At 38.0% G+C, this 25,692-nt stretch overlaps 2 protein-coding genes across 4 annotated transcripts in view; both read left to right on the forward strand.

Annotated features, from left to right (window-relative positions):
* Positions 1–25,692, forward strand: part of LOC126764052 (aminopeptidase N) — a 507,747-nt gene that overhangs the window by 429,944 nt on the left and 52,111 nt on the right. The gene's annotated exons all lie outside the window — the stretch shown is intronic.
* LOC126764123 (uncharacterized) lies at positions 15,247–21,861 on the forward strand. 3 transcript variants are annotated; one of them, XR_007667822.1, is made up of 3 exons: positions 15,247–15,865; positions 15,922–21,181; positions 21,673–21,861. XR_007667822.1 is itself a non-coding variant. In XM_050481923.1 (3 exons), exon 3 carries the CDS (start codon positions 17,979–17,981, stop codon positions 18,915–18,917), a length of 939 nt encoding a protein of 312 aa, XP_050337880.1. In that variant the 5' UTR covers positions 15,247–15,565; positions 15,619–15,865; positions 15,922–17,978; the 3' UTR covers positions 18,918–21,314. The 3 variants fall into 3 exon arrangements, 2 of the variants coding, with proteins under 2 accessions (XP_050337880.1, XP_050337877.1); XM_050481923.1 differs by lacking the exon at positions 21,673–21,861 and having other exon boundaries at positions 15,247–15,565; positions 15,619–15,865; positions 15,922–21,314; XM_050481920.1 differs by lacking the exon at positions 21,673–21,861 and having other exon boundaries at positions 15,922–21,314.

Below are 25,692 nucleotides of genomic sequence, written 5' to 3' on the forward strand. Positions count from 1 at the left end.
ATTCATAGACAGCATAGATTTTCGGCTTTTAGACAACGCATAATCTCGGAAAGTGTTGAATGGAATCTCTCGATTTGGCCATTCACTGTACTTTTATATGGCGGGGATTTGAAAATTTGAATGTTTAATATGTCTTCCAACATAAAAGTAATAGTCGCTGAATTGAATGCCCTTTCGTTATCAAAAATTACGGTTTTGGGTACTCCAAACTGAAAGAGAAGTTCCCTTAGAGGTTCTTTTATGTCTTGAGTAGCTTTTGATTTTATTGGTTTTACCTGCGCATATTTTGAGAATTTATCGACAGCAGTGAGCACGAGATTTCCTTCCGTTTTGTAAATATCTATATGCACTATATGTCCTGCATATGAGGGGATAGGTGTCTCTTTTAAGATGGACTTATTAGGGTGTCTATCGTACTTACAAATACTACATTGTTTGACTATTTTTTTTATTTTGTTATTCATGCTGGGGAGAAAATATTTCTTTAGTATATGAGATTTATTCTCTCTACCATTACGATGAGCTCTTCTGTGTGTTTCTATGATAATTTCTTCCTGCCTTTGTTCTTCTAATACATCTTCTACCTTTCTTCGTGCAAACCTAATACGATATTTATTGAAGTGGATTGAAAAAAACTTCTTGTATTATTCCCATTATTGGTTCGGGAGCGCTGATCCCATTTATTACTGAAGGGTTTAAATATTTTTTCAATAAAGATATGATTGTCTCCTCGGAAAATTCTATTTCTAGTATAGTGTGACGGCGAATAGTTGAAAAAACAATTTGAAATTTATAGCTTGATTCTGTAGACCAATTGAAAAATATCTGATTTTTGAAGACCTTGATAGGTACATCCACGAATTGAATTAAGTTTTGACCTGAGCTGTCATCGCTATGCGTCATAACCGACATTGAATTTATTTGTTGCTGTGCTGTAATTCTTGATAGTGCATCAGCCACAACGTTAGTTCGACCAGTTTTATGAAATATTTCGTGATTATACTCTTCTAGTTCTGCCTTCCATCGTTTCATTTTACTATTTGTATTTTTGTTGCTTAAAGCAAAAGTTAGGGGCTGATGGTCTGTAAAGATTTTGACCTTAGCGTGCCCGTACAAAAAATTCCGTACAGTGGATAATGCCCAGACAATGGCTAGCATTTCTTTCTCGTTTGCGGCGTAATGTTCCTCCGCCTTACTTAAAGTTCGCGAAATAAAGGAAATAGGTTTTCCACTTTGGGAAAGAACGGCCATCAGTTGTGAGCTCAAAATCGTTATCGTCATTTGGAAAAGATAAAATTACCTCATCCGAAACCAATGTATTTTTAATTTTCTGAAATGCTTCTTTAGCTTGTTCATTGAATTCAATCGGTACTTTTGCGGACTTGTTTTTAGAAATTCGGCCTTCTTCGCCTCTTAGTAAGATTGTTAATGGCTTTGCTAATTTCGCGTAATCGCGAATAAATCTACGATAATAGCCGGATAGGCCTAAAAATGAACGCAATTCTTTAACCCTTAGACGAACAAAACAGAAATAAAAGGGTTCTTGTTTTGGTAATTTTGGTTTTAGGATGACTTTAGTGTGGTGAACTTATATTTGAAAACCATTTTCAAAAATTTTCATTGGTTGGGACGCCAGGTGCAAAAAATTAAAGACCGTCTGTAAACGGTCTTGCCCGACAAAGGGTAAGAAATAACCAAGGCGTATTTTATAGACCAACGATGAAAGAAACTAGTTTTGTTCCAACAAAATGATTCATAAAGGCCGGTAAAAGTATTAAATTGTGTTGTTTTTAATTATTCATTCAAATGATAGTCTTTGAAACAGTTTTTAGTACTTGAAAAACATAAATGTATCTTACATTTTGTACAAAAAGTGTGCGTATCAGATTTCTTACAAAGTTTACACGACTTCTTTGAACCCCACTCTGGAAGATGGTTGAGCTGATCATACCTTGTTTCTTCTACGGGGTGCACTGCTCGTTTACCAATAGTGTTATTGCTAAGAAATGACTGCGATCCGCTTGATGGACGTCCAACCGTTTGTTTGTCGGTAGAAGCACACAGCGATTTTGCTAATTGTAAACGAAACTGGTATAGAGTCAAATCTTTTTCTTTTCTTTCTTCCTCTGCAAGAGATGATTTATTTCGACGGTATAGAATGAAAGCATTGGTAACAGCCATGTCTAGTAGATGATAGAATATGCTAGTCATTGTATCCATGGTTTTAATATACAAGCCGTTTCTGCCCATATATGAATCCATGAGATCTACACCTCCCATGTGAGAGTTGTACTCACGAATGATTTGTGGGCAATCTATTTCAATGTATTCTCTCTTTTTTCTATTATATCTGTGAATTTTCGATGGCTGGATAGCAGCATTCGCTTTTGCAAATGGTTCGACACCTACATAAGTTGAGCATAGCCGAACATTTTTGGTGTCTTTCCAAACTGCGAAACCTCTATCCACTTTTCCCAGCTCAGTATCTGAATCGGATGGTAGCTTACAGTTTGATATTCTGTTGGCTCGAATGGTACCTAAAGCAAATATACCACGAGCTCGTAAATAAACCATTAGGGGCAGTGATGAGTAAAAATTGTCAAAGTATAGAATATGATTCACGAAATCAGGAATTGTTTGCGATAGCCGAATGACGACATTGCTGGTGGCTCCAAGATCTGGTGTGCCTGGTAAAATAGTGTTATCATCAGCACCATTATATACCTCAAACTGGTATGCATATCCATTGCTGTCGCACAACACGAAAAGCTTTATACCCCATTTATTGGGCTTGTTTGGCATATATTGCCGTAAATGGTGCACGGCCTTTGTTTTACACATCTGTTCATCAATACATAAACGAGCTTGTTTAGGAACGGAATCGAAGCGTTCATTGAAAAAATCAATAACTTTCCTTATTCGAAATAATGGATCGTACCCTGGCTCACCTCTTTTGATGCGCTTACTCTTATCAGAAAAAGACAAATGCTTTTTAATTGCAACAAATTTCTTCCAAGGCAAAGCATTTGGTAAATGTCTAAATCCAAATTCACTCCAGTGCGCATCTATATTTGGATAGCGAAAAATAGACATAAACATCAAAACGCCAAGATATTTTCGAATCTGTGAAGAATTAGTTATGAACTGGGTATTTATGTCTATTGACCGCGCTGCTCGGTTGGTTTCTTCAACAATTACGGCTATGAGTTAATCAGTCAAAAAATAATTTAAAAACTCAATCGGGTTCTTAAGCTTTCTGACGGCATAAGGTAACCTAGAATCTCCACGGAACGCAATTTCATTCATATGCATTTTCATAGATCTTTGTCGCCATAAGATATTTGAGAACTCAATCGAACTCTTGTCAATGGCATCCAAGTTTGAGCCTGTAAATCCGCCTGATGATGGTATTACTTGTGGGCCAGTCGATTCAGTTGTTGGTAGCGGCGAATGTGGCCTCCTCCGTGGCTTATTCGCTTTTTTGGTAGTGGTTGCAGCCTCTGCATCTGTACTAGTTATGGATGTATACGGAATCGGTTCTACTGCTTCTGATGAGACACCACTAAGTGTGCTAAAATTCAACGACAACCCAACTTCGTTGCCTACAACGCAGTTGTTCATTTCAAATAAAACGTCGTCTATGATTTGGTCTTCCTCAGGTGATATCTGATCAACAACATACTCCGGGTCAGCTATACTGTTGTCATCGTCTTCGTACTCAGATTCTTCATCAGACAAAAGAGTTGTGTTCATCAATTGCTCGATTTCTTCATCTGTCATTGCAGATAATTTAAGCTTTCTTTTATCTTCCTCTGTGAACTCATGTGGCTTTTTCGCACAAAATTTTCTTTTTTTCTGATGTCTGAACTCTTCCATTTTCTGAAAAAAAATTTGGAATTATATATAAATAACATTTTTCAATTTAAAAAGCAATTAAAAAGTGAACACCCCACATTGGTTATACACTGACCGATTCAGCTACGGTAATATATTTTTTCCCTTACCCGGGCAAGACCGTCCAGAGACGGTTTTCACTATATTCTTAAAATCTTCGGAAATTTATATTTCGAGATTATATGTTAATTAAATTTTAGAAATGAGCAATATGACTACTTACCTGAAAAATTCCCAACTCGATTTGACCACCGGAAACCACTTTTTTTAATTTTTGTAATGGGATAAGTTTTCACGATAATTAAGATGCCACTTTTCACTTTCGGTGTTACTTGAATTCACCAAACTTTTAAACTATAGCGTTGAAATCATTTTTTGCGTAATATTTGTGTGTATTCAGTTAAAAACCAAAGAACTAGAGACCAATATCACACGACACCTATGCTGTTTGAACTTAAATTCAGATAATGTAAAGACCGTCTGCAGACGGTCTTGCCCGGCAAAGGGTTAATATTTTTGGGTTCGGGAAAATTAGTAATTGCTTCTACCTTTTTTGAGTTGGTTCTAATGCCCTCTTGTGATACTATAAATTCTAAAAATTCTACATCCTTTTGAAAAAAGTGACAATTGTCTAGTTGAATCTTCATATTTGCTTCCTCTAAAGTTTCGAAAACTTTTCGAAGGTTCTGTAAGTGTTCTTCTTCAGATTTTCCGAATTTTATGATATCATCTATATACACATAGCAAATCCTGCCTATATGTTCATGGAGGATATCGTCAAGTGTACGCTGGAAAATGGCGGGCGCATTTTTCAGCCCAAATGGTAGCCGAGTAAACTCGAACTTCCCATTATTCACCGAAAATGCCGTTTTTTCTATGTCTGATGGCTTTAGTGGGATCTGATGGAACCCACTTTTGAGGTCTAGCGTGGTAAAAAATGAATTGTTGCCTAAATGCGATAACATACCTTCTATTTCGGGTATCAGATATTTATTCGCTATAGTTAAACTATTTAATTTTCTATAATCGATCACTAACCTATACTGTTTATTTCCACTGGAATCGGGTTTTTTTGCCACGATCCACACAGGGGAATTATAGGGGGATCTGGATGGTCTTATAATGCCATCGTTTAGTAGTTTTTCCACCTGTTTCTCTACTTCGCCTCTAAGCGATGCTGGATATGGATAAAACTTACTATATATTGGAGAATCGGATGACGTTCTGATCTCTCCCACACTTTGGGAGTATAAGTTAACCGTTCATCCGGTTCTGAAAATAAATTAGGATGCTCTGAAACCAATTTCTGTAGAGCTATTTTTTGATGGGGAGTAATGTTGTCATCGTGTATTTTGATAGCATTTACTGCATCTGTTTTTAATTCTTTAATTAATATTTTCAAATTATTTTTAATTGTCAAGGTTCCCTCTCTAATGTTAATTACAGCATCTAGCTGCCGAAAGCTATCATAGCCCGAAATGCAATGAAAAGTTCTTAAAGGGGGTAGTATAAAGAATTTTAAAGTTTCTGTTTGATTAAAAAGCTGTAAAAATGTGTGGTGTTTTATTCCTTTATCACCAGCAATAGTTTTCGCTAAGAATATATCTTTGTTTTCTAGTACTTTTTTTGCTAAATTGGGTTGAATATAATTCTGGCTGGAGCCAGTGTCAACTAAAAATTTGAATACTTCGCCGCTCTTCGTGCGGCATTCAAAGTAAGGCAACGAAGAGCTTTTTAACCTAAAAAACTAATATCGCTATATTCGTAATATTGTCCTTCATCCTGTATATTGTCGTCCACCACACCCAAATAATCATTCAGATTATCTTCTGAGTTAGTGTTCGAGGTAGCGCTTATAGTATTACTTATATGAAAATTGCGTTGTGCCTTTTGTGGCTTGAGATTTCTTTCAGAAGTGGTCTGTGGTGGCCTTTTGCCGAATAATTAATTATTTTGTGGCCGGTTCATATAGTCAATGCGGCGCGAGCGCAAAGTTTCATATATAGGCACCGGCGGTTTTGGGGGGCGCATAGGCGGTTGGTTAAAGTGTGTTTGTGCATTTAAGTTCCGATCAAATCTTTGATTTGCAAAGTTATGTGAAATAAGTTGTGGTTGTGGCTGTGGTAAGTAAGCAATTTCGGGGAAGAAATTTTGTTGGTTTACTTGCCTCCGAAAATTTCTTGAAGGTAAAAGTGGTGCGGTGTTTCGCTGCATCCCTCTACGATCCATATTGGTGTTGTGTGCGTACCGTGTGCGGAATCCCTGATTTTCCAACTTCAAGCACAAGTGTAATGCTTGGGGCAGATCCATTGGCTCCTTCATGCCCAATAGTTTAGGCAAGTCGCCGTTGAGGCCGCGCACAAACGTATCTAGCGCCTTGTTTCTGTATGTGTGAGTAAGAAGATTACGAGCCTCGCTACCCACCTCCATACAGCCTAGCTTATTAAGTATTAAAGATAAATTGGAATAAACGGCCTGGTAAAATTCTTCAATTGACCTATTTCCCTGAACCAAAGAAGTCATTTGGTATTCTAGGGTGGATACATCACGCTTGTCGGCGTAATGTAAAGTTAGACACTTACAAATAGCACCCCAGTCTAAGGGTGTATTGTATGACTCGAGGGCAGCATCCGCGTTGCCGACGATTTTATTCCTTATCACGTTAAGGATTCCGTAGAATTTAGGTGTGCCCTTACTCGCTTCGTAAATATTTAATATTCGATTTACACTTTTTTCCATGAATTGAATTCGGCGGGATTTCCCGAGAATTCGCGTAAACATTTTACTATATCAGCTATCTTGTCTAAATCTGATAAGTTGCTTGCATGTTCTATATTGATGGTTTGGTCGCAAGTGTCTGCTAAGCCCGCATTCGGGTTAAGGGTTGCCCTAACTATGCTGGGCCCCTCCCTGTTTAACACGTCTAAAGCTACCCTTCCTATTAGGTTTACGAGGTCATCCTCGTTTATTGTAACGTTAGCTGACCCTGAATTTCCTGCAGGATCATTCGCCCTGATTACTGGTGGACGAACCAGATTATTTGGGTTCGACATTGTTTATTTTGTTGTGTCTGTTAAAGAGTTCGTTTTATATGTTTGCTCACTGTCCACTACTCTTTACGTATTGGTTTCTTTTCTACTTCAATAACGTTTCAGTTTTTGCACTTACAAATTAATGCTTAAAGGTTTTATTTCAATTTTAGTTTGGTAAAAAAAAAAATTTCACAATCTGGGTTTCACTTAATGTTCTTAATTAGTAATTATCACTTAACTTACAATACAATAACGACTTTCATTCTTTGCCTCTTGATATTGTTGGTTGTTAATGTTGATAGGTGCTGATGAGTTGGCTTGCGTCCAACCCGTCCTTTTTGCTCTGCTACTAAGGGGCCTGATCTCACACTAGCACAGTTGTTTTTATTATCACTCCACGTTCTCCGAAGAAGGATTCTTAACGCCTTTTGTTTTCCCTCGGGCGCCAGTTATGAATTTACTTCTCAAAAGTAAAAAAATATTTTATTTTTCCGGTCTTACGAGCTCTATTGTTCAACCGCTCGCTTAACTCTGAACTTAACAAATTTTATAATTCTTAACATAACTTAATGTGCCTGCAGTTCTGCTGACATCGATTCCCACGTTCCGCTGGATTTCCAGAGAATCACGCCACACTGCGCTAGACGCATCGTCAGCGCTTTTGCGAGTAGAACGGATGCGCGTGTTTAAATGTTACTGTTGCTAACTTATACACGTATAATCCTATATCTGTCTCGTTTAAATTTATGTGATATGTACAACCATTAGGTGAACAAAACTATAGTACGCTGTAGCAACTGGTTGCAAGAGTATAAAAATAATGATAAAAGAAAGCTTAATTAAATAAAAATCATAATAATATCTGAAAGAAAGGGTTAATATTATCGTAAAAAAGAAATTCATTAAATAAAATAGTAATGCTATCTGAAAGAGAAGATTAATTGCTTAAAAAAAAATGTCACCATAGTCTTGCATCAATTATTATCTATATGTGGGGTTTGAGCAACAAGGAAACCGTTTTTCGCAAGAAGTTTCGAACAACAGACTACGAACCAGAAAATGCCAATGATAGATGACGACTTGACGAGGGAACGCGTAGCCGTACGCATGTGACGTATTGATTTATCATCGGAGTGTATTTTTTCAAAATTAACTGTTAAACTTTTTACTTTTTATAAAAACTATGTGACGCTTGTCACATCATCATCAAAGTATATTTTTCAAAATCAATTGTTAATCGTTTTACTTTTGTAATAATCATTTTTATTAACAAATAAAGTTTGTACGTTTTAAAATGTTCTTAAAATAATATGAAATCGCAGTACTCGAGTTTAATTTAAACAAAAGACGTTAACCTGTAAGTGCGTGAGTACAAATCCTTCATATTTTGGGGTTCAACCAAAAGAAAAGAGGCATAAGTAGGGATTTGGGTATTTACCCAACGCTGGGTATTTACCCATTTATACCCATACCCATTTTCATACCCGGGTATTTATCTAATTTCGAGTAAATACTAATTTGAATAACAAATACTGGTTTTTACGTAAAGTACATAACAGAAATGAGAACATTTTCAAATTTACTTTGAACATAAGTAACAACAATTCTTAATAAGAACCGCTAATCAGCGTGCTTATGTGAATTCAGTGTAATGAGTGGGAGCGACGGCAACAACAACCTGAGTCAAGTGCATAAAAAGAACTTCGTTCATCTTAAATATTTGCTCTCATCGATTAGTAAGTGAAATAAAGTGCGCGTGTTAATAATTATATTTTAAACTAGCTGACCCGGCGAACTTCGCACCGCCTAATTATTGGAGGCATATTTAGTAAGTCACAAACACACGACACAATACTTTTTTAATTTTATTGAAATTTGCTGCTTTTAGATTTTTAGGAATATTAAAGAATTATAGTATAGAGACGTTAACATTTCAAGTGACATTTTACCATAGACAATTTTTTTTGAGTAAATACTGACAAATATTTACACTATAACTATCAAACTACATCTGTCGTTTTTTTTTTTGACGATGGCCATGGTTAGGAAAAGAACTACATCTGTCATCGAGAAAATAAAGAATTCAAACAACTATAATATAGTTATAGTGAAGCTATATATCCCTCAACTCCTTAAAATGCATTGTCCGTTTCGTAAAAAGTGGATGGAACGGCAGAAAAAAAATAAAAAATATTAAATTATTATTAAGATGCGACGAATGCTACAACATAGTCGCTGTTACCTTCAGATTTTGTACCAATTGTGGTAAGAATGTAGAACGAATAATACGCGTGAACAGGGCAAAAGCACAAAAAAATATATTAAAGCAAAAGCTGCTATCTAAACCAAAACACGTTTCTACAATGCCATCTTCATCATCTGAGGAGACATTCTGTGAATTAAATTTATCGGCCGAAGACATACAGGACATTCAAGTTATTGAAGACAGCCAAAAGCCCAACATCAAGAATGTTCTGGTAGATATTGATGTTATTGAAGACAGCCAGCAGCTCAACATTGATAATGTTCTGATCGAATCAGATTTGTCCGAGTCGCCTTGTACTTCCACCATATTATCATGTCTTGGCCAGCCAAGTGGTTCCCAAGTAGATGGAGCCAAGTTGATGGAAATAAAGAGTTACTAATACATATTAAGTCATTTATTTATATTTATACACTTCATATACAAAAATTTAAAATTTTCTTGGATGTGCTCGTTTCTGGACTGTGAACATGATAAACAAATCTTTGCTTAAATTAAATACAACACAGTTATGATCATATACAGTTAATTAATATAGTGCTTTCTGGTAGGCAATATTTTTAGCTTTTTTTGCGGTGCGTAAATAAATAAGGATGTTGGTTTTCCGACATGCGAACACGCAACGTATAATTGTCCATGTGCGAAACAGGAAAACTCTAAGTTTATTCCGCAAACTTGCAACGATTGGCCTTGCGATTTATTTATGGTCATCGAAAACGCCAGACGCACGGGAAATTGCAACCTCTTAAAATCAAATGGCAAATCCGTTGGAATCATAGGTATTCGTGGGATTAAGACATCCTCTCCTTTGTATTTTCCTTTGATTATTTTAGCTTCGATGATGTTATTCATGAGTTTCTTCGCAACCAATCTCGTTCCATTGCAAAGTCGAGGTTGATTAATATTACGCAGCATGATGACAACTGACCCTACTTTTAATTTCAAATTATATGGTGGTAGTCCAGGCAAGTCCAACGAATTTAAAAATTCTATAGGAAAGTTGACTACGTCATCCTGGTTTGTGGCCGTGTCAACTGATTTGTACGTAAACAACTTTCCTGGAAGGAAATTATGAATGGTAGCATTGAGATCATTGACATCTTTGTTTTTTGCTGCCAATATTGCTCGTTCACTTAGCCAATCGTGGTTATTATATTGTTGTTTAATGTCCGGAAAAACACGCTGAATAAGCTACTTTTTCGATTCTGTGAAGTGAAAGAAATCTGTGGGAAAAGTCATTAATCCGGTCGAGCTGTCAACTGCGACCTTACCATTGCCAATATCCAGCAACTGCTTCGAAAACACAGTCACAGTTTGATCTTGTTGCAAAAACACTCGCATGTTAGTAATTAATTGTAGCGTCTTTACGTGCCGCCACAAATTTGATGATTTTAGACATGCGTTTATTTCGTCAGCAACAGTCGATCGAGGAATTACTGGAAGAGTCTGACGAAAATCACCTGACAACAGTATCATAGCTCCACTAAAAATGTTTTGGTTATCACGTAAATCTTTTAACGTCCTATCTAGTGCCTCCAGCGACCTCTTGTGGGCCATTGTGCATTCGTCCCAAATTATCAATTTGCATACTTGGAGAGTCTTCGCCATAGCGCTATTTTTGGCAATGTTGCAAACTGGCGTTTCGTTGATATACATGTTTAATGGTAATTTTAAGGCTGAATGTGCAGTTCGTCCGCCTTTTAATAAAGTTGCTGCTATTCCAGATGAAGCCAACGCTAGGGCTACTCATTTTGCGATCGGATCTTTGCTAATAGCAATGAAATTAGGAACGTTTTCCCAGTACTCCCAGGAGAATCAAGAAAGTAAATCCCCCAGACCCACTGTTTACAGCTTGTGTTAAACGATCGTACGCAATCCTTTGTTCTTCGTTCAATTGCGGAACAGTTGTGCGAACTGCTTCGGTCATAGCTTGAGTATCGTACTGGAGTTCTCTTTGCAACTCATGGTTTAATGCATCTTGCATAGCACGATTGGGTGCTGTCAGGCCCAACCACGACAATACTTTATTTGCCATCAACAAACACATATCTTCTATTATGATCAATGTGTCATTGTAAATCTCTGCCGTAATTTCCAATGTAGGATTCAAAGTTTCACAACGCACGCGATGCAACACATCCTCAGACATGTCATCCCTATATTTCATCCACAAATCATTCAGATTTGAGGGGAAATCACGGAATCCTTGAGCGTATCATCCCAATGCGAATCGTTTTCAAGCAGCCGTAATAATTGACACGCCTCACGGTAAGTCGCACACAGATGTCCATCAACTGTTCGCAATTGTTGAAAAGATGTCGGACCAGGAATATTCACCAATAACAATCTAAGATAATAACATTCATCGTTATTAGGATGTACTGTATATATACGGCCTATGGCATCTGTGGCAAATACATTTTCATATCCTTCAAGTGGTGTTCCTTGTTTACGACGTTGAAAAGACTTTGATGATGCGTTCCATGTGTAGTAGCGCGGCATATCAGCATACAGCAAAGTACGAGCGAATTGATCAGTTGCACAAATTGAGAAGAAACCTGTCAATGTGGTCACAGGTGGACGTGCCGCTCTATCCACAGCGTTGTTTGGGTTGAAATACACTCGTTGTCCATTTTCTAAATGAACTGCCAAATACAATACAGTGGGATGTCTTTCATGAATTGCAAACGAAAATATGCGCCAAATAGCCTCATTGCTGCTTACATAGCGACCCATCTGATAGTGAGACACTTCATCATTTGCGTTTGTTACTGCGAACATGGCCATATCGCTACCTTTGTTAACATATTTACATATGTACTTTATGGATTTCACAGAGTTACACGTTGATGTGAGCTTAAAAAGTTTTGGACAATATGGGCGAGAACGGCACAATCCAACGAATGTCTACATGAAAATCTTGTCCTTTTATCTTGACATCTACAAATCGTCCACCGTCCTCAACTGATCGCCGACGATACAATGGGTAACCATCGATTCCCGAGATGGTTTCAGCAAGCAAGTTTCTCGGGTACCGTTTGGAGCACTTGCCGTCGATCATACAGGGTGAGCTGTTGTTGAAAACTCCGCAAGGTCCATGTATCATGTGTTTAGTTACTATCGTATGCAATTTTGGGTCAACCGTTTCATCAGGAATTTCGGCTGAAATAATGGAATCAATTTTTTCTGGCCTTATTTTGTCAACCAACCAGACTAATATATGAGCATGTGGCAAACCACGCTTTTGCCACTCAACAGAGTACATCCAACAACGTACTTGGCCATACACACGATGCTTTGTAATGAAATTCATTAAAGATTTTAATTTTTGCTTGTAAACTCTGGCTGTGATGTCATGCCTATCAAGTGGTGTTTGGTTGTGTAGCAGTTCTTTTTTTATTTCAATCCATTGTGGGTTACAGGTGAATGTAATAAATAGGTATGGACGGCCATACTTTCGAACATAAGACATCGCATCTTGAGCGTACTCGTGCATGTGGCGCGGGCTTCCGATGTAAATGGCCGGTAAAATAGTCATTCTTCCTACATTATTTACATTGCCGTCAGCATTGATTGCATCGCGAAGATGAATGTACTCTTCAGATCGAAGCTGCTGTTGGTTAAGACGGATGTATGTCAATCTTTCAGTCTCAATTTTGACGTACATGTCCACTGCATACTGATGAAAGAGCCGTTGACACATCAAAATGTGATTTACTTCACCTTCACGGAACATGAGTCTGTATGCATAATAATTCATGGCACTGACTTTTTTGTGTGTATCAGCACCTGGAAGTACATATGATAAAAAAATACATTTATATATTGAACATATAAAATATTTTATTTTGTATAATCTAATTACCTGTTGTTGGATTAACCATTTTGATTTTAAAATGGTACCCATCTTCTCCGTGCCAGAAAATTAATGGGTATTGTAAAGCATCATAAGCTCTATGCGTTTCATATACACGTTCCAATTCATTGTTCCGGCGATGAAGTACAATATCTCTTGATTGAAAATTCTCTCCAACAACGACAATAGCCACTTCATCTATTGTCGGTGAATTAAACCTCCTTGCATGCTCTCCAGCAGGTGTTTTGTCGGCTCTTATTACAATATTATGGCTGTCTGATGGCATCCGATCCAGTGCCATTTTGAACATCTTCACTAATTCATTATTCTCGTGAAGAAATGTTTGCAGTTGTTGGACAATGATTCGCTTGACGGTTGGATTATGGAAGGAATTTGTCCTTGTATCTGTAATTGCTTAAGAACTGGTTAAATTAATTGTGATACAAATACTAATTAGAATTTCACTAAAACAATTATGGTATACTACCTTGAAAGTAGGCACGAACCCGTCTTGTACTATATGCGTTGCACCAAACAATGTCATTTGGAAGCAATTATTATATTTTTGGATGTTAGCCAGGAAGTGTTTAGACTCACTTTCCATCCCATTAACTAATGAGTGTAAAGGTTCAGGTGGTGGAACCAATTGAGGCAATTGTACATTGCCACCAGCACAACATAATCCTGCAGGTTCACTACTGTACTTTAATGCTTTACAATGTTGACAAATGATTGACATTTCTCCAATCGTCACAGATTTGTCGGCACTATAATCAAATTCCGGATTGTAGGAAAATGCTCCTCGTTCGAGGTTTACAGGAGTATTGCGTTTGCGGAATCGATTAAATTCGTTATCCCGAGCTCGCTGCTGTTGTGATCGATGTGCACGAACTCGTTCCATTCTCCCCCTATCCACTTGATAGTTATTTACTCTTGAACGTAATTCTCCCATACTTGTACGACTGTTATCATTATCAGCATCTCGCTGGTCATTGGTGCGGTTGGAGCGTAAAGTAGCTCGTTGCACATTTACACGACTTCGGCGACCTATGTCAGGTCGTTTTCTTTTCCTCGGCATTGTAAGCAGCGAGAAGAAAATCACTTTTAGCAGTGTTTCAATATTTCTCCAATTAAATGTTTCTTTTTTTAACATGAGATGACAAAATCAAGGATGTTAAAGTAGGAGCGCAGCAAAAAGTCTCTACATTTATGGACAAAACAATGCAACGTTCGGATACACGTGCTTTCTACATGAGATGACAAAACAATGGAACGTTCGGATACACTTATTACTTTCTTATTTCTCCAATTAAATGTTTCTTTTTTTTAACATGAGATGACAAAACCAAGGATGTTAAAGTAGGAGCGGAGCAAAAAGTCTCTAAATGTATGGACAAAACAATGTAACGTTCGGATACACGTGCTTTTTACATGAGATGACAAAACAATGGAACGTTCGGATACACTTATTACTTTCTTATTTCTCCAATTAAATGTTTCTTTTTTTTTAACATGAGATGACAAAACCAAGGATGTTAAAGTAGGAGCGCAGCAAAATGTCTCTAAATTTATGGACAAAACAATGTATCGTTCGGATACACGTGCTTTTTACATGAGATGACAAAACAATGGAACGTTCGGATACACTTATTACAGGGCATCTCGACAGGATAGAATTTATAGAATACTAACTGTTATTGCCATTGCCAAATCTGTATGTGGGCATTTGCTATCATGATATAATCATTTGCGCAAAAGCGTAGGGTAGGTAGGTTCGAGATGATGAAGCGTATGCTTTGAGCTCTTGAAAAATTTATTTTATCATTTGGGAAATGCCGTCGGGTAGGTAGCTGATGCAGGGCACGTTTTGAGCTCTTGAACTCCTTAAATCTTTTGTGTGGAACAAAAAAACGGATAAATACCCTTTTGTTTACAAATGTATTTTTGGAAAAAATAAGATAATAACAAAGGATAATGATTCTTTTTTTACAAATGTATTTCTGAGAAAAATAAGAACTTATATTTTTGGACTACTATATAATAAATGTGGCATAACTTTTATATACCAATTAAAATAATAAATTTAAAATGAGAAATGATATTTTGATTTACACAAGCAAGCAAGTTTATTAAATTTAAGACTTCCCAACCCAATTTGCATAATATTTCTATAAATTAACAATATTATACTAAATATTAAATGTTATTTTGAAAATGTACTTTATTTTATAATATAACACAACCGTCTTAACACGCTCTTCTAATTTTCATATTACCAAAATTAAAATGCCGCATGTGGAAATGGGATATGTTGCCTCTTCGAAATTTTCATATAAATGAAAACTGCGCTGTTAAATTGCTGAAGAGACAGCTTCTAGCGGAGAACGTCTATCATAGAGAAGGTTCACGTTTCAAATACCGTAACTTTTCGAAGGGGTACTCGGCAGAGATGGAGGAGTCTCACCACAGACCAATTATAAGCGTGTTTCACCACAAAAATAGCAGAACTGAGCATTTTCAGTGTTAAGTGAGAAAAATAATGCTAATTTCAATGTAAACAAATTTACTCCTAGAGCCTTATTACACACGGCAACTTTTGTTGCGGCAACTCTTAGTTTATGGGCAAGGGGGCGACGAGGAGAGGAGAATCGCGCCGAGTTTCCAGTGTTCAGCAACTCGCTTTGTGTTCTTATTCGTAACAGTTCGCTGCGACGATTTCGGCATTCGTGTTCTTTCTTTCGTAGTACATAGTTGCATTTGCGTATATTTTTTTGAAATTAATATTTTGAATATATTTAAAAAATTTAATTTCATCTTTTGGTAAGTAATTTGCAAAAATGTATACAAATATACATAATATAATATAAATATTTTAGAAAATGGAGTATGACGAAAAAATCGAATTAATTAAAGATATTGTGAAATGTATGGAGGAAGCCATACAAATTGATTCAGACGATAGTAAAAAGGGTGATATATCTTTGTTTTAATAAATAAAATGTATTTCTTAATTGACAGAGCTGATTAATATATGTGATAGAGTGGCCCAAATACCTATAAGGAAAAAGGAGAGACAATGGGTTAAAGTAAAGAGTAGACAATGGGTTAAAGTAAAGTGAAAGAGAATGAGAAAAAAACTCGAGCAGAGTTGCGCAACACAAGTTGCTCGTGTGAAGGTAATGGGCGACAGCAAAAGAGAATCGCCCGAGAATTAGCAACTAAAGTTGCCCCATGTAATCGCAAACCTACAGATTCGTTTATTTTCTATGCGCAACCGACCCGGCATATAATTTATATACATACATACGTATGATCCGTATATAAGTATTTGGTATCAAAGCATATACTTAGTACATAAGTACATATGTACATATGTATGTTAAAATTAGCCTATGTATTTCATGATGATTCCATAAAATCATTAAAAATATATACATAATAGAGTAAGGTATGTATTATTACCCAAGTAATTAATATACATAAATAGATTTATGGTGATTAGTTTTAAATTTACACATTTACATTAAAAGTTCTTAAAAGATCAAGCGGTCGCACATGTGCTCATACATATGTACATATATAATGTATGTATATAACAGACCATACGCATAATGTTTGTAAATTTGTCTACATGCAACATATGTACATATGTAAATATGTACACTCAATGCTTCATGCGAAATCTACGTTGACGCGGACAACCAAGTGCCGAAGCTCACGTTTTGTCAACGGACCTACTACCTTTTTTTTTATGGCGAGATGTAAAACAATCATCAAAAGACACTGTTGCTCTTACAACAGTAGTGTGGGACTTTAACCCACTAAAAAAAACATCTCCTAACGACACATAGCTTTGGTGAAATGCCCTGCGGAACCACCGATTAAGTATTACATCGCAGAGCAAGCTAAGCCTATTGACTATAACATCTCAGGGATTTTCGAACTGGTTTTGGCTGTTTGCCTCGCTATATCGCAGTCGTTCTAGCCTTCGCTGCTCTTGAATAACCTTTGCGGCCCAGTGCTTAACATGGTTCCACACCTGCTTCGACCGCAGCATGTGTGGCACTATGTTATCTGGCATTATTCTTTCAGAAATTTCCGTTTCTAAAAAAATGTCCTATCCTCCTCATATTTTGGGCAATGAAAAAAGATATGTTCGGCATTTTCTTTTCCATAACCACAAGATGAGCATATTTCTACCTCATCATGGCCATATTTGTGGAGGTATTCCCTAAAACAGCCATGACCACTTAATAGCTGCGTCAAGTAAAAATCAACGTCGCCATGCTTTCTGCTAACCCAGGTCTCCACATTTGCGATCAACCTGTGCGTCCATCGTCCTTTGGGCGCTGAGTCCCACATAGATTGCCATTCTTTCAGACTCTGCTGTCTTTCTTCCTCGCGCTCTCTAGCTGTTAGGGGCCCCCCGCTACTTTTGCTTTTACTGTACACTCTCTCTAACTCACTAGCCATTATTTCAGGTGGCATTATGCCTGCAATCACTCCTGCGGCTTCGTGAGACACCGTACGGTAGGCGCTGGCAACTCTAAGCGCACTTAACCGAAACAAGGACCTTACAGGTTTCGCATACGTTTTTTGTTTTAGAGCATTAGCCCACACTGGTGCTGCATACATGACTATTGACTGAGTCACTTTTGCCAGTAATAGCCTTCGGCTCTGACTTGGCCCGCCTGTATTAGCCATTATTCGACTTAAAGCCGCGTTAACTCGCGCCGCTTTTTCACAAGCCTTCTCTATGTTTGTTTTATAGTTCATCCTCGTATCAATTATTACGCCTACGATTCCATCATAGAGGATGTTCCATAGGAGTGGGCCTAGCACCGATCCTTGTGGTACTCCACCAGTAACTGCATACCGCTTTACCCCTTCATCCGTATCATACAACAATACTCGGTTCGAGAGGTAGCTATTTATGATACGCAGAAGAAACGTTGGCGTTTTAAGAGCCTCTAGTGCTTTCATTATGTGGGCCCAACTAGCGGAGTTGAATGCATTTTTAATGTCCAGCGTGACAACGGCGCAATATTTTTTGGAACCGTACATCCATCTAGTTCCCTCGATGGCTTTGTCTGCAATTTCGGTGACTTTTTTGATTGCGTCAATTGTCGAGCGTCTTCTGCGAAAGCCGTATTGTTTGTCAGATAAGCCCTTTACTTCTTCGAGGTGTTTTTCTAGCCGATCACTTATTATCCGTTCGAGGATTTTACCCATAGTATCGATCATACACAGGGGCCTGTATGAACTTGGGTCACCTGGCGGCTTGTTTGGTTTGGGAAGCAGAACCAAACGCTGCATTTTCCATTTATTCGGGAAAACTCCATCCCTCAGGCACTTATTGAAGAAGTCCGTAAAATATTTGGGTTTGACTTTGATGGCAGTTTTTAAAGCCCTATTTGGAATGCCATACAAACCAGGTGCTTTTGCGTTACCAAAACGTTCCGAAGCTTTTGCGACTTCATTGTCATCCACTGGCAGAAAAACTGGAGGCTCTAACCTATCTAGGTCTACTGTTTACGTTTGTTGTTTTGGAAACAGAGTCTCTACTATCTCCTTAAGTAGTATAGGGCAGGTCGGCATTTGTCCTTTGTCACCTCTAATCTTTGTCATTACCGCTTTGTACGCTCCATCCCATGGATTTTCTTCCGCTTTATCGCAGAGTTCTTTAAAGCACGCAGCCTTGCTTTTCTTGATTGCTGCTCTGAGTTCTTTCCGTCTTGTTTTAAACGTTTCGCGTAGTCGCTCAAATTCCAAGGTTCCTCTACTTCTTTGGTATCTCCGGCGGATTTTGTTGCAGTCACTTCTTAAAACAGCAATTTCACCATTCCACCAGTATACTGGCTTTCGGCTGTAGTTGTATTTTTTCCTTACCATAGCAGCATCGCAAGCTCTGCTAACATGGTCAGTCAATAATTTTGCTTGTTCATTCGCGTCATTTGAACTGCTTAATTTTTCGTCCATCATCATTTTAAATAAGTCTTCATCTATTGATTCGTCTTTCCATCCTCTACTTTGGGCTGTTTTTGGCCACCCAGTTCTCTTTTGGCATTTATTACTATTGCAAGTGTCCATTATTATCGCTTGGTGGTCACTATGTCTGTATATATCACATATTTGCCACTTCGTCTTTCCTGCTAGGGATCTACTCACAAACGCGATGTCGATTATGGAACCATATCCATTTTTTTCAAACGTATTCTTGGTTCCCGTGTTTAACAGCACCACATCAAGTAACGAGAATGCTTTGAGCAAGGCATTCCCACGTTGACTTGTTTTTCTGCTTCCCCATTCCAAGGCCCAAGCGTTGAAATCTTCTGCTATTAGATTCGGAGTTGTTGTTTGGGCATCTCTAACAAGTTCGTCAAGAATTTTTTCGTACGCTTCTAGCGATAAACTTGGTGGCAAGTAACAACTATAGATGTGGGTACCACAAACTTTTGCTCTAGCATAGAACGATCGGCTAGTCAGTGTTCTTTCTTGCACCGCCTTATCGCCGCAGACCCATATTGCCACTTTTCCTGTGCTATCTGAGACCCATGTTCCTGTCTTTAGACTTTTGTATTGCTCGCATATTATTGCAACATCCATTTTCTTTTCGTACACTGTTTGTTTTAGCAGTTCCTGCGCTGCTTCGCAGTGATTTAAGTTTAATTGGAGGATTTTCATTTCCTATTACTGCGTAAATATGTGTGAAGATGTATGAGCGTGCACACATATCGACGCAGATTTTTGCGAGTCACGGAAAAATATTTTAGCTATGTTGCCACTTTTGTCACTTCTTTCTGTGAAGAAGCATCAGAAAGTTGTTCAATTTATGATTTTTAGCTTTTGCCATCGTCGCGAAAAGACGCTTGTGGGCAAAGGCTTGTTCGGGGAGATGTGAAGGTGGTCGCTTTTATGAATGAAGCGAGTTTGCTTATTGAAAGTGCGCTTGCGTTCATGAATGAAATTGTTCTTGCTGTAAGATTTACTACATTTGGCTGCCATATTGACTTGTGACGCAGCTGATGCTATTTCAGACATTTGTTGTTTTTGTAGAACAATATTTGTGATTTTTGCGGATGACATATCTACATGTGAACGCATATAAGTATGTATGTTGTGTATGCATTATTTGTGTGGGAATGTCATACGCACATATTTACATGTGTACGCATATAAGTATGTCTGATGCCATTTCAAACGATTGTTGTTTTTGTAAAGCAATGTTTGTAGTTTTTGGGGGTGACATATTTGCATGTGTACGCATATGTATACAAGTACATATGTAGGTTTGTGTATGCGTTATTTGTGTACCAATGTCATACGCACATATTTATGTACATATGTACATATGAGCAGCGCGCACATCTTATTGATAAGTGATAATATGATAATATGACTTGAATTCTCGAAAGCGGACATAAACACATACATATGTATGTATATACATACATAAGGTCATGACACATGTGAATATACATGCATACATAAGTTTTGAATGATAAAATATACGATTTATTTACATTTATCACTATTATAATATATATAATTTTTTTAATATATTACGGTAGTTTGTTATATATGTACATAAGTATGTAATGAAGTATACACATAAGTATGAATATATCAAATACAAAAAATAATTTAAAAAATAGGCTTTATTTCCACATTAACTAAGAATATTGCTTTGAAAAAGTAATATAATTTAAATGTATTCAATTGCACATGTATTCATTAATATGCACAAAAAGATTTCATACGAATACACATGTTTGCATATAAACGAATAAAAATATAAGCAAAAGAGCGAACAAACGTCTGTTAGAGCAATATATAGTTTTGAGCATACTTTTTATTCCATGCTCAGCTCTGTTCAAGCAAAAATGTTAAAATTTCTCCTGCCGAGCTGGCAGTGGTGAAACACCTCCATCTCGACCGAGTTAGCCAAAAATATTTTTACGTTCTTCGCGCCGTGAACCTTCTCTATGATAGACGTTCTCTGCTTATAGCCTACGATATATGGCAAACTATGTAGTATTCTATATCAAGTAAGCAATGAGCAATGTGGAGTCTGCACAGGCAGAGATGCCCCGTTATTATAATAAAAGTATTTTTGAGAGTTGGTAACACTGTAAGGTTGGCACCATCAAACATGTCAACACATTAATTATATTTATATTTTGAAATTAAAATAATAAATTTAAAATGAGAAATGATATTTTGATTTATGCTTGTATAAGTTTATTAAGTTTAAGACTTCACAACCCAATTTCCATAATATTTCTGTAAATTAACAATATTAAACTAAATATTAAATGTTATTTTGAAAATGTACTTCATTTTTATAATATAACACAACCGTCTTAACTCGCTCTTCTAATTTTCATATTACCGAAATTAAAATGCCGTCGGCATATGTGGAAATGGAATATGTTGCCTCTTCGAAATTTTCATATAAATGAAAACTGCGCTGTTAAACTGCTGAAGAGACAGCTTCTAGCTTACGATATATGGCAAACTATGTAGTATTCTATATATAGTATGCAATGAGCAATGTGGAGTCTGCACAGGCAGAGATGCCCCGTTATTATAATAAAAGAATTTTTGAGAGTTGGTAACACTGTAAGGTTGGCACCATCAAACATGTCAACACATTAATTATATTTATATATTTTGAAATTTGAAATTGAAATTTAAATACACGATGTTATGAGCAAAGTTGATATTATGTTGTCGATTCAAAAGTCTTGTTTTAATGCGTTCTTCAATTCGAGTGGAACTGAGAGTACAAATACCGTCAAATGTTTGACAGCAAGTAAGTGGTCAACTTTTATATGGGAAAATAGAATTGTCGTTTTACTCTATCTTACTAGTAATTTTTCCTTATTTGCTCACCGTTTAGACCTACCCTGGACTACGACAAACATTTTAAAACTAAAGTCAGCTCAATCGGCCCAGCCGTTCTCGAGTTTTAATCAGACTAACGAACAACAATTCATTTTTATTTATATAGAAGATAGATAGATAGATAGATTACTAGATGACCCAGCAAACGTGTTTTTTTTTGCCTTATAAATTATTTCGAGTTTCTAGTGTACACAAAAAGTAACTTACTTATTATAAGCGTGTAAGTATATGGTATACGCGTGAAATAGGCATGGAGCGCTATGAACGATAAAGGAATATAATATTAAAAAAGTCAAACAATATTATTTTTAAGTTATTATAGTTTATTTCTTAAAATTACATATCACATATTAAGACCTAAAGTAACACTAGCACACAATATCAATCTTTTAATGCTATAGCGTGAACAATATTTTTTGTTAGCCCATCTTTAACGAGCACAAACAAACTGGATTGTTTACCCACTCGAGAGACATCGTTTGGCCTTGGGATTTGTTGATTGTCATTGCAAATGACAATATAATCAGAATTTGAATTTGTTTGAATTGAATTGGCACCCAACTCTGTAGGTCAGATAGGAATATGTTTTCACCTTTGAAGTTGCCATTTAAAATGCTGGCTTCGATAACGTTTTTCATCAATTTTCGAATGATTATTAGCGCACCGTTGTACAGCAGGTTTAACATGTTTAGGTGGCATCTGACGTCGTGACCTACCGGTGTGTCATGCTGTCTTTGATTCAGAATTATTTTTTTTTTTAATAAAATATGTAAAAAGCAATTTGGTATCAAAACAAAATTTTTAAATATATTTTTTAATAATTGTGAGTTTTTTAAAACATTTTTAACAAAGTGGTGGTTTATTTTCACATAATTGGCAGAACGTTGTAACTTTTTTAGTTCCCTTATCAGCAAAACTTTTGCCTCGTTGAGCTGATAGTGTTTTATAACATTCACGGCATCGTTTCCGGGACTGTCTTGCGGCTCCAGGATATTTCTGAAGAAAATGTATAGTTCTTCTGGGGGCTTGCGGTTCCGTAGGCATTTCATCCAGGAGGCAATCTATAATAAGTTTTCTAAATTTTAAAACATCGTACTGCTTGGTATCCCACTTCTTATGAATGTACCATACATTCAAAATTGACGTTGCACAATGCCATGATCTCGCGTTGCGCTTTGCGTCTTGCTTCGCATTCTTACATCTGTCTTAGCTATTTACCGTTCTAGTAGCCGCCAGATGAAACTGACTACTAAAAACTGCGCCGTTCTCTTCTTCTTACATGGCGTAGACACCGCTTACGCGATTATAGCCGAGTTAACAACAGAGCTCCAGTCGTTTGTTCTTTTCGCTACGTGGCGCCAATCAGATATTCCAAGCGTAGCCAGGTCCTTCTCCACCTGGTCCTTCCAACGAAGTGGAGGTCTTCCTCTTCTCTGCTTCCCTCGGTGTGTACAGCGTCGAATACTTTCAGAGCTGGAGTTTTTTCGTCCAATCGGACAACATGACCTAGCCAGCGTAGTCGCTGTCTTTTAATTCGGTGAACTATGTCGATGTCATTATATATCTCATACAGCTCATCGTCCCATCAAATGCGATATTAAATACGTAAGGCTCCGCAGAACTTTTCTCTCGAAAACTCGCAACGTCGACTCATCAGTTGATGTCATCGTCCTCTGCACCATATAGCAGGACGGGAATTATGAGTGACTTATAGAGTTTGGGTTTTGTTCGTCGAGAGAGGATTTTAAAATCGACGAAGAGATGGTGTGTTGATTCTCCTTTCACGGGTCTTTTCCAAACTTTAGCGCATGGTGAATATCTGGTCGGTTGTTGATTTTCCAGGTCTAAAGCCACATTGATAATTTTAAATCAGTTTGTTGACGGTGGGCTTTAATCTTTCACACAATACGCTCGATAGAACCTTATACGCGATGTTAAGGAGGCTTATCCCACGGTGGTTGGCACAGATTGTGGGGTCTCCCTTTTTGTGGATTGGGCATAGCACACTTAAATTCCAATCGTTGGGCATGCTTTCGTCCGACCATATTTTGCAAAGAAGCGTATGCATGCTCCTTATCAGTTGTTCGCCGCCGTGTTTGAATAGCTCGGCCGGCAATCCGTCGGCCCCTGCCGCTTTGTTGTTCTTCAGGCGCGCAATTGCTATTCGAACTTCTTCATGATCAGGCAATGGAACATCTGCTCCATCGTAATCGATTGGGGAATCGGGTTCGCCTTCTCCTGGCGTTGTGCATTCACTGCCATTCAGCAGGCTGGAGAAGTGTTCCCTCCATAATTTAAGTATACTCTGGGCATCGGTGACTAGATCACCTTTGGGGGTTCTACAAGAGTTTACTCCGGTCTTGAAACCTTCTGTTAGTGGCCGCATTTGTTCATAGAATTTTCGAGCATTACCCCTGTCGGCCAGCTTATCAAGCTCTTCATACTTACGCATTTCGGCCTCTTTCTTTTTCTGTCTGCAAATGCGTCTCGCTTCTCTCTTCAACTCTCGGTATGTATCCCATCCCGCTCGTGTTGTGGTCGATCGTAACGTTGCGAGGTAGACAGTCTTTGACACGGCACTCCTCGTCGTACCAGCTGTTTTTTTTGCATTCTCCGAAAACCAATGGTTTCGGTTGCAGCTGTACGTAAAGAATTTGAAATGCCGTCCCACAGTTCCCTTATACCGAGTTATTGACGAGTGCTCTCAGAGAGCAGGAGTGTGAGCCGGGTAGAAAATCGTTCTGCCTTCTGTTGTGATTGCAGCTTATCGACGTCGAACCTTCCTTGTGTTTGTTGACGTGCGTTTTTTGCTGCACAGAGGCGGGTGCGAATCTTGGCTGCAACGAGATAGTGGTCCGAGTCGATGTTAGGACCTCGGAGCGTACGCACGTCTAGAACACTGGAGACGTGTCTTGCGTCTATCACAACATGACCGATCTGGTTGGTGGCTTTTCGATCCAGAGACAGCTAGGTAGCTTGATGAATTTTCTTGTGCTGGCATCTAGCACTACAGATAACCATATTTTGGGCCCCGACAAAGTCGATCAGGCTCAACCCATTTAGGGATGTTTCCTTGTGGCAGCTGAATTTATCGACTGTTGTGCCAAAGATGCCTTCTTTGCACACCCTGGCGTTAGAGTCGCCAAGCACGATTTTGACATCGTGGCGGGGGCAGCTTTCATAAGTGCGCTCCAAGCGCTCACAGAACGCATCTTTGGTCACATCGTCCTTCGCTTCCGTCGGGACGTGGGCGCAAATCAACGATATGTTGAAGAACCTCGCTTTGATGCGGATTGTGGCTAGACGTTCATTCACCGGAGTGAATGATAATACTCGGCGACGGAGTCTCTCTCCCACCACGAATCCAACTCCAAACTTGCGCTCCTTTACATGGCCACTGTAGTAAATTCCACAAAGGCCTACTCGTCTCAGTCCTTGTCCAGTCCATCGAATTTCTTGGACGGCGGTGATGTCAGCTCTTATTTTCGCGAGGACATCAACCAGCTTGGCAGCGGCACAGGTGCATGCCCTCAATTCGTAGTCCTTATTTCGTTTGCCATGGTCGTCATCAAAAGGGGGGTCACTCATCCGAGGCTTGTTGCTTCCTTTCATTGGGGGTATTTTTTACGAGGCGGGTCAAACCCAGCACACAACTAAGAACTAAAGTGAGACCGGAAGGCGTGAGCTGCTTAAGCCATATGAAAAAGAATCCTTTCTGGTCACTCCCAAGTGAATGGCGA

The sequence above is a fragment of the Bactrocera neohumeralis genome, unplaced genomic scaffold (genome assembly GCF_024586455.1).
Source record: "Bactrocera neohumeralis isolate Rockhampton unplaced genomic scaffold, APGP_CSIRO_Bneo_wtdbg2-racon-allhic-juicebox.fasta_v2 cluster09, whole genome shotgun sequence".
Lineage (NCBI taxonomy): Eukaryota > Metazoa > Arthropoda > Insecta > Diptera > Tephritidae > Bactrocera > Bactrocera neohumeralis.

Bases quoted from the DNA above. Each gene is read 5' to 3' on its own strand.
- LOC126764123 (XM_050481920.1), top strand. From the start codon at position 17,979: ATGATACGCAGAAGAAACGTTGGCGTTTTAAGAGCCTCTAGTGCTTTC.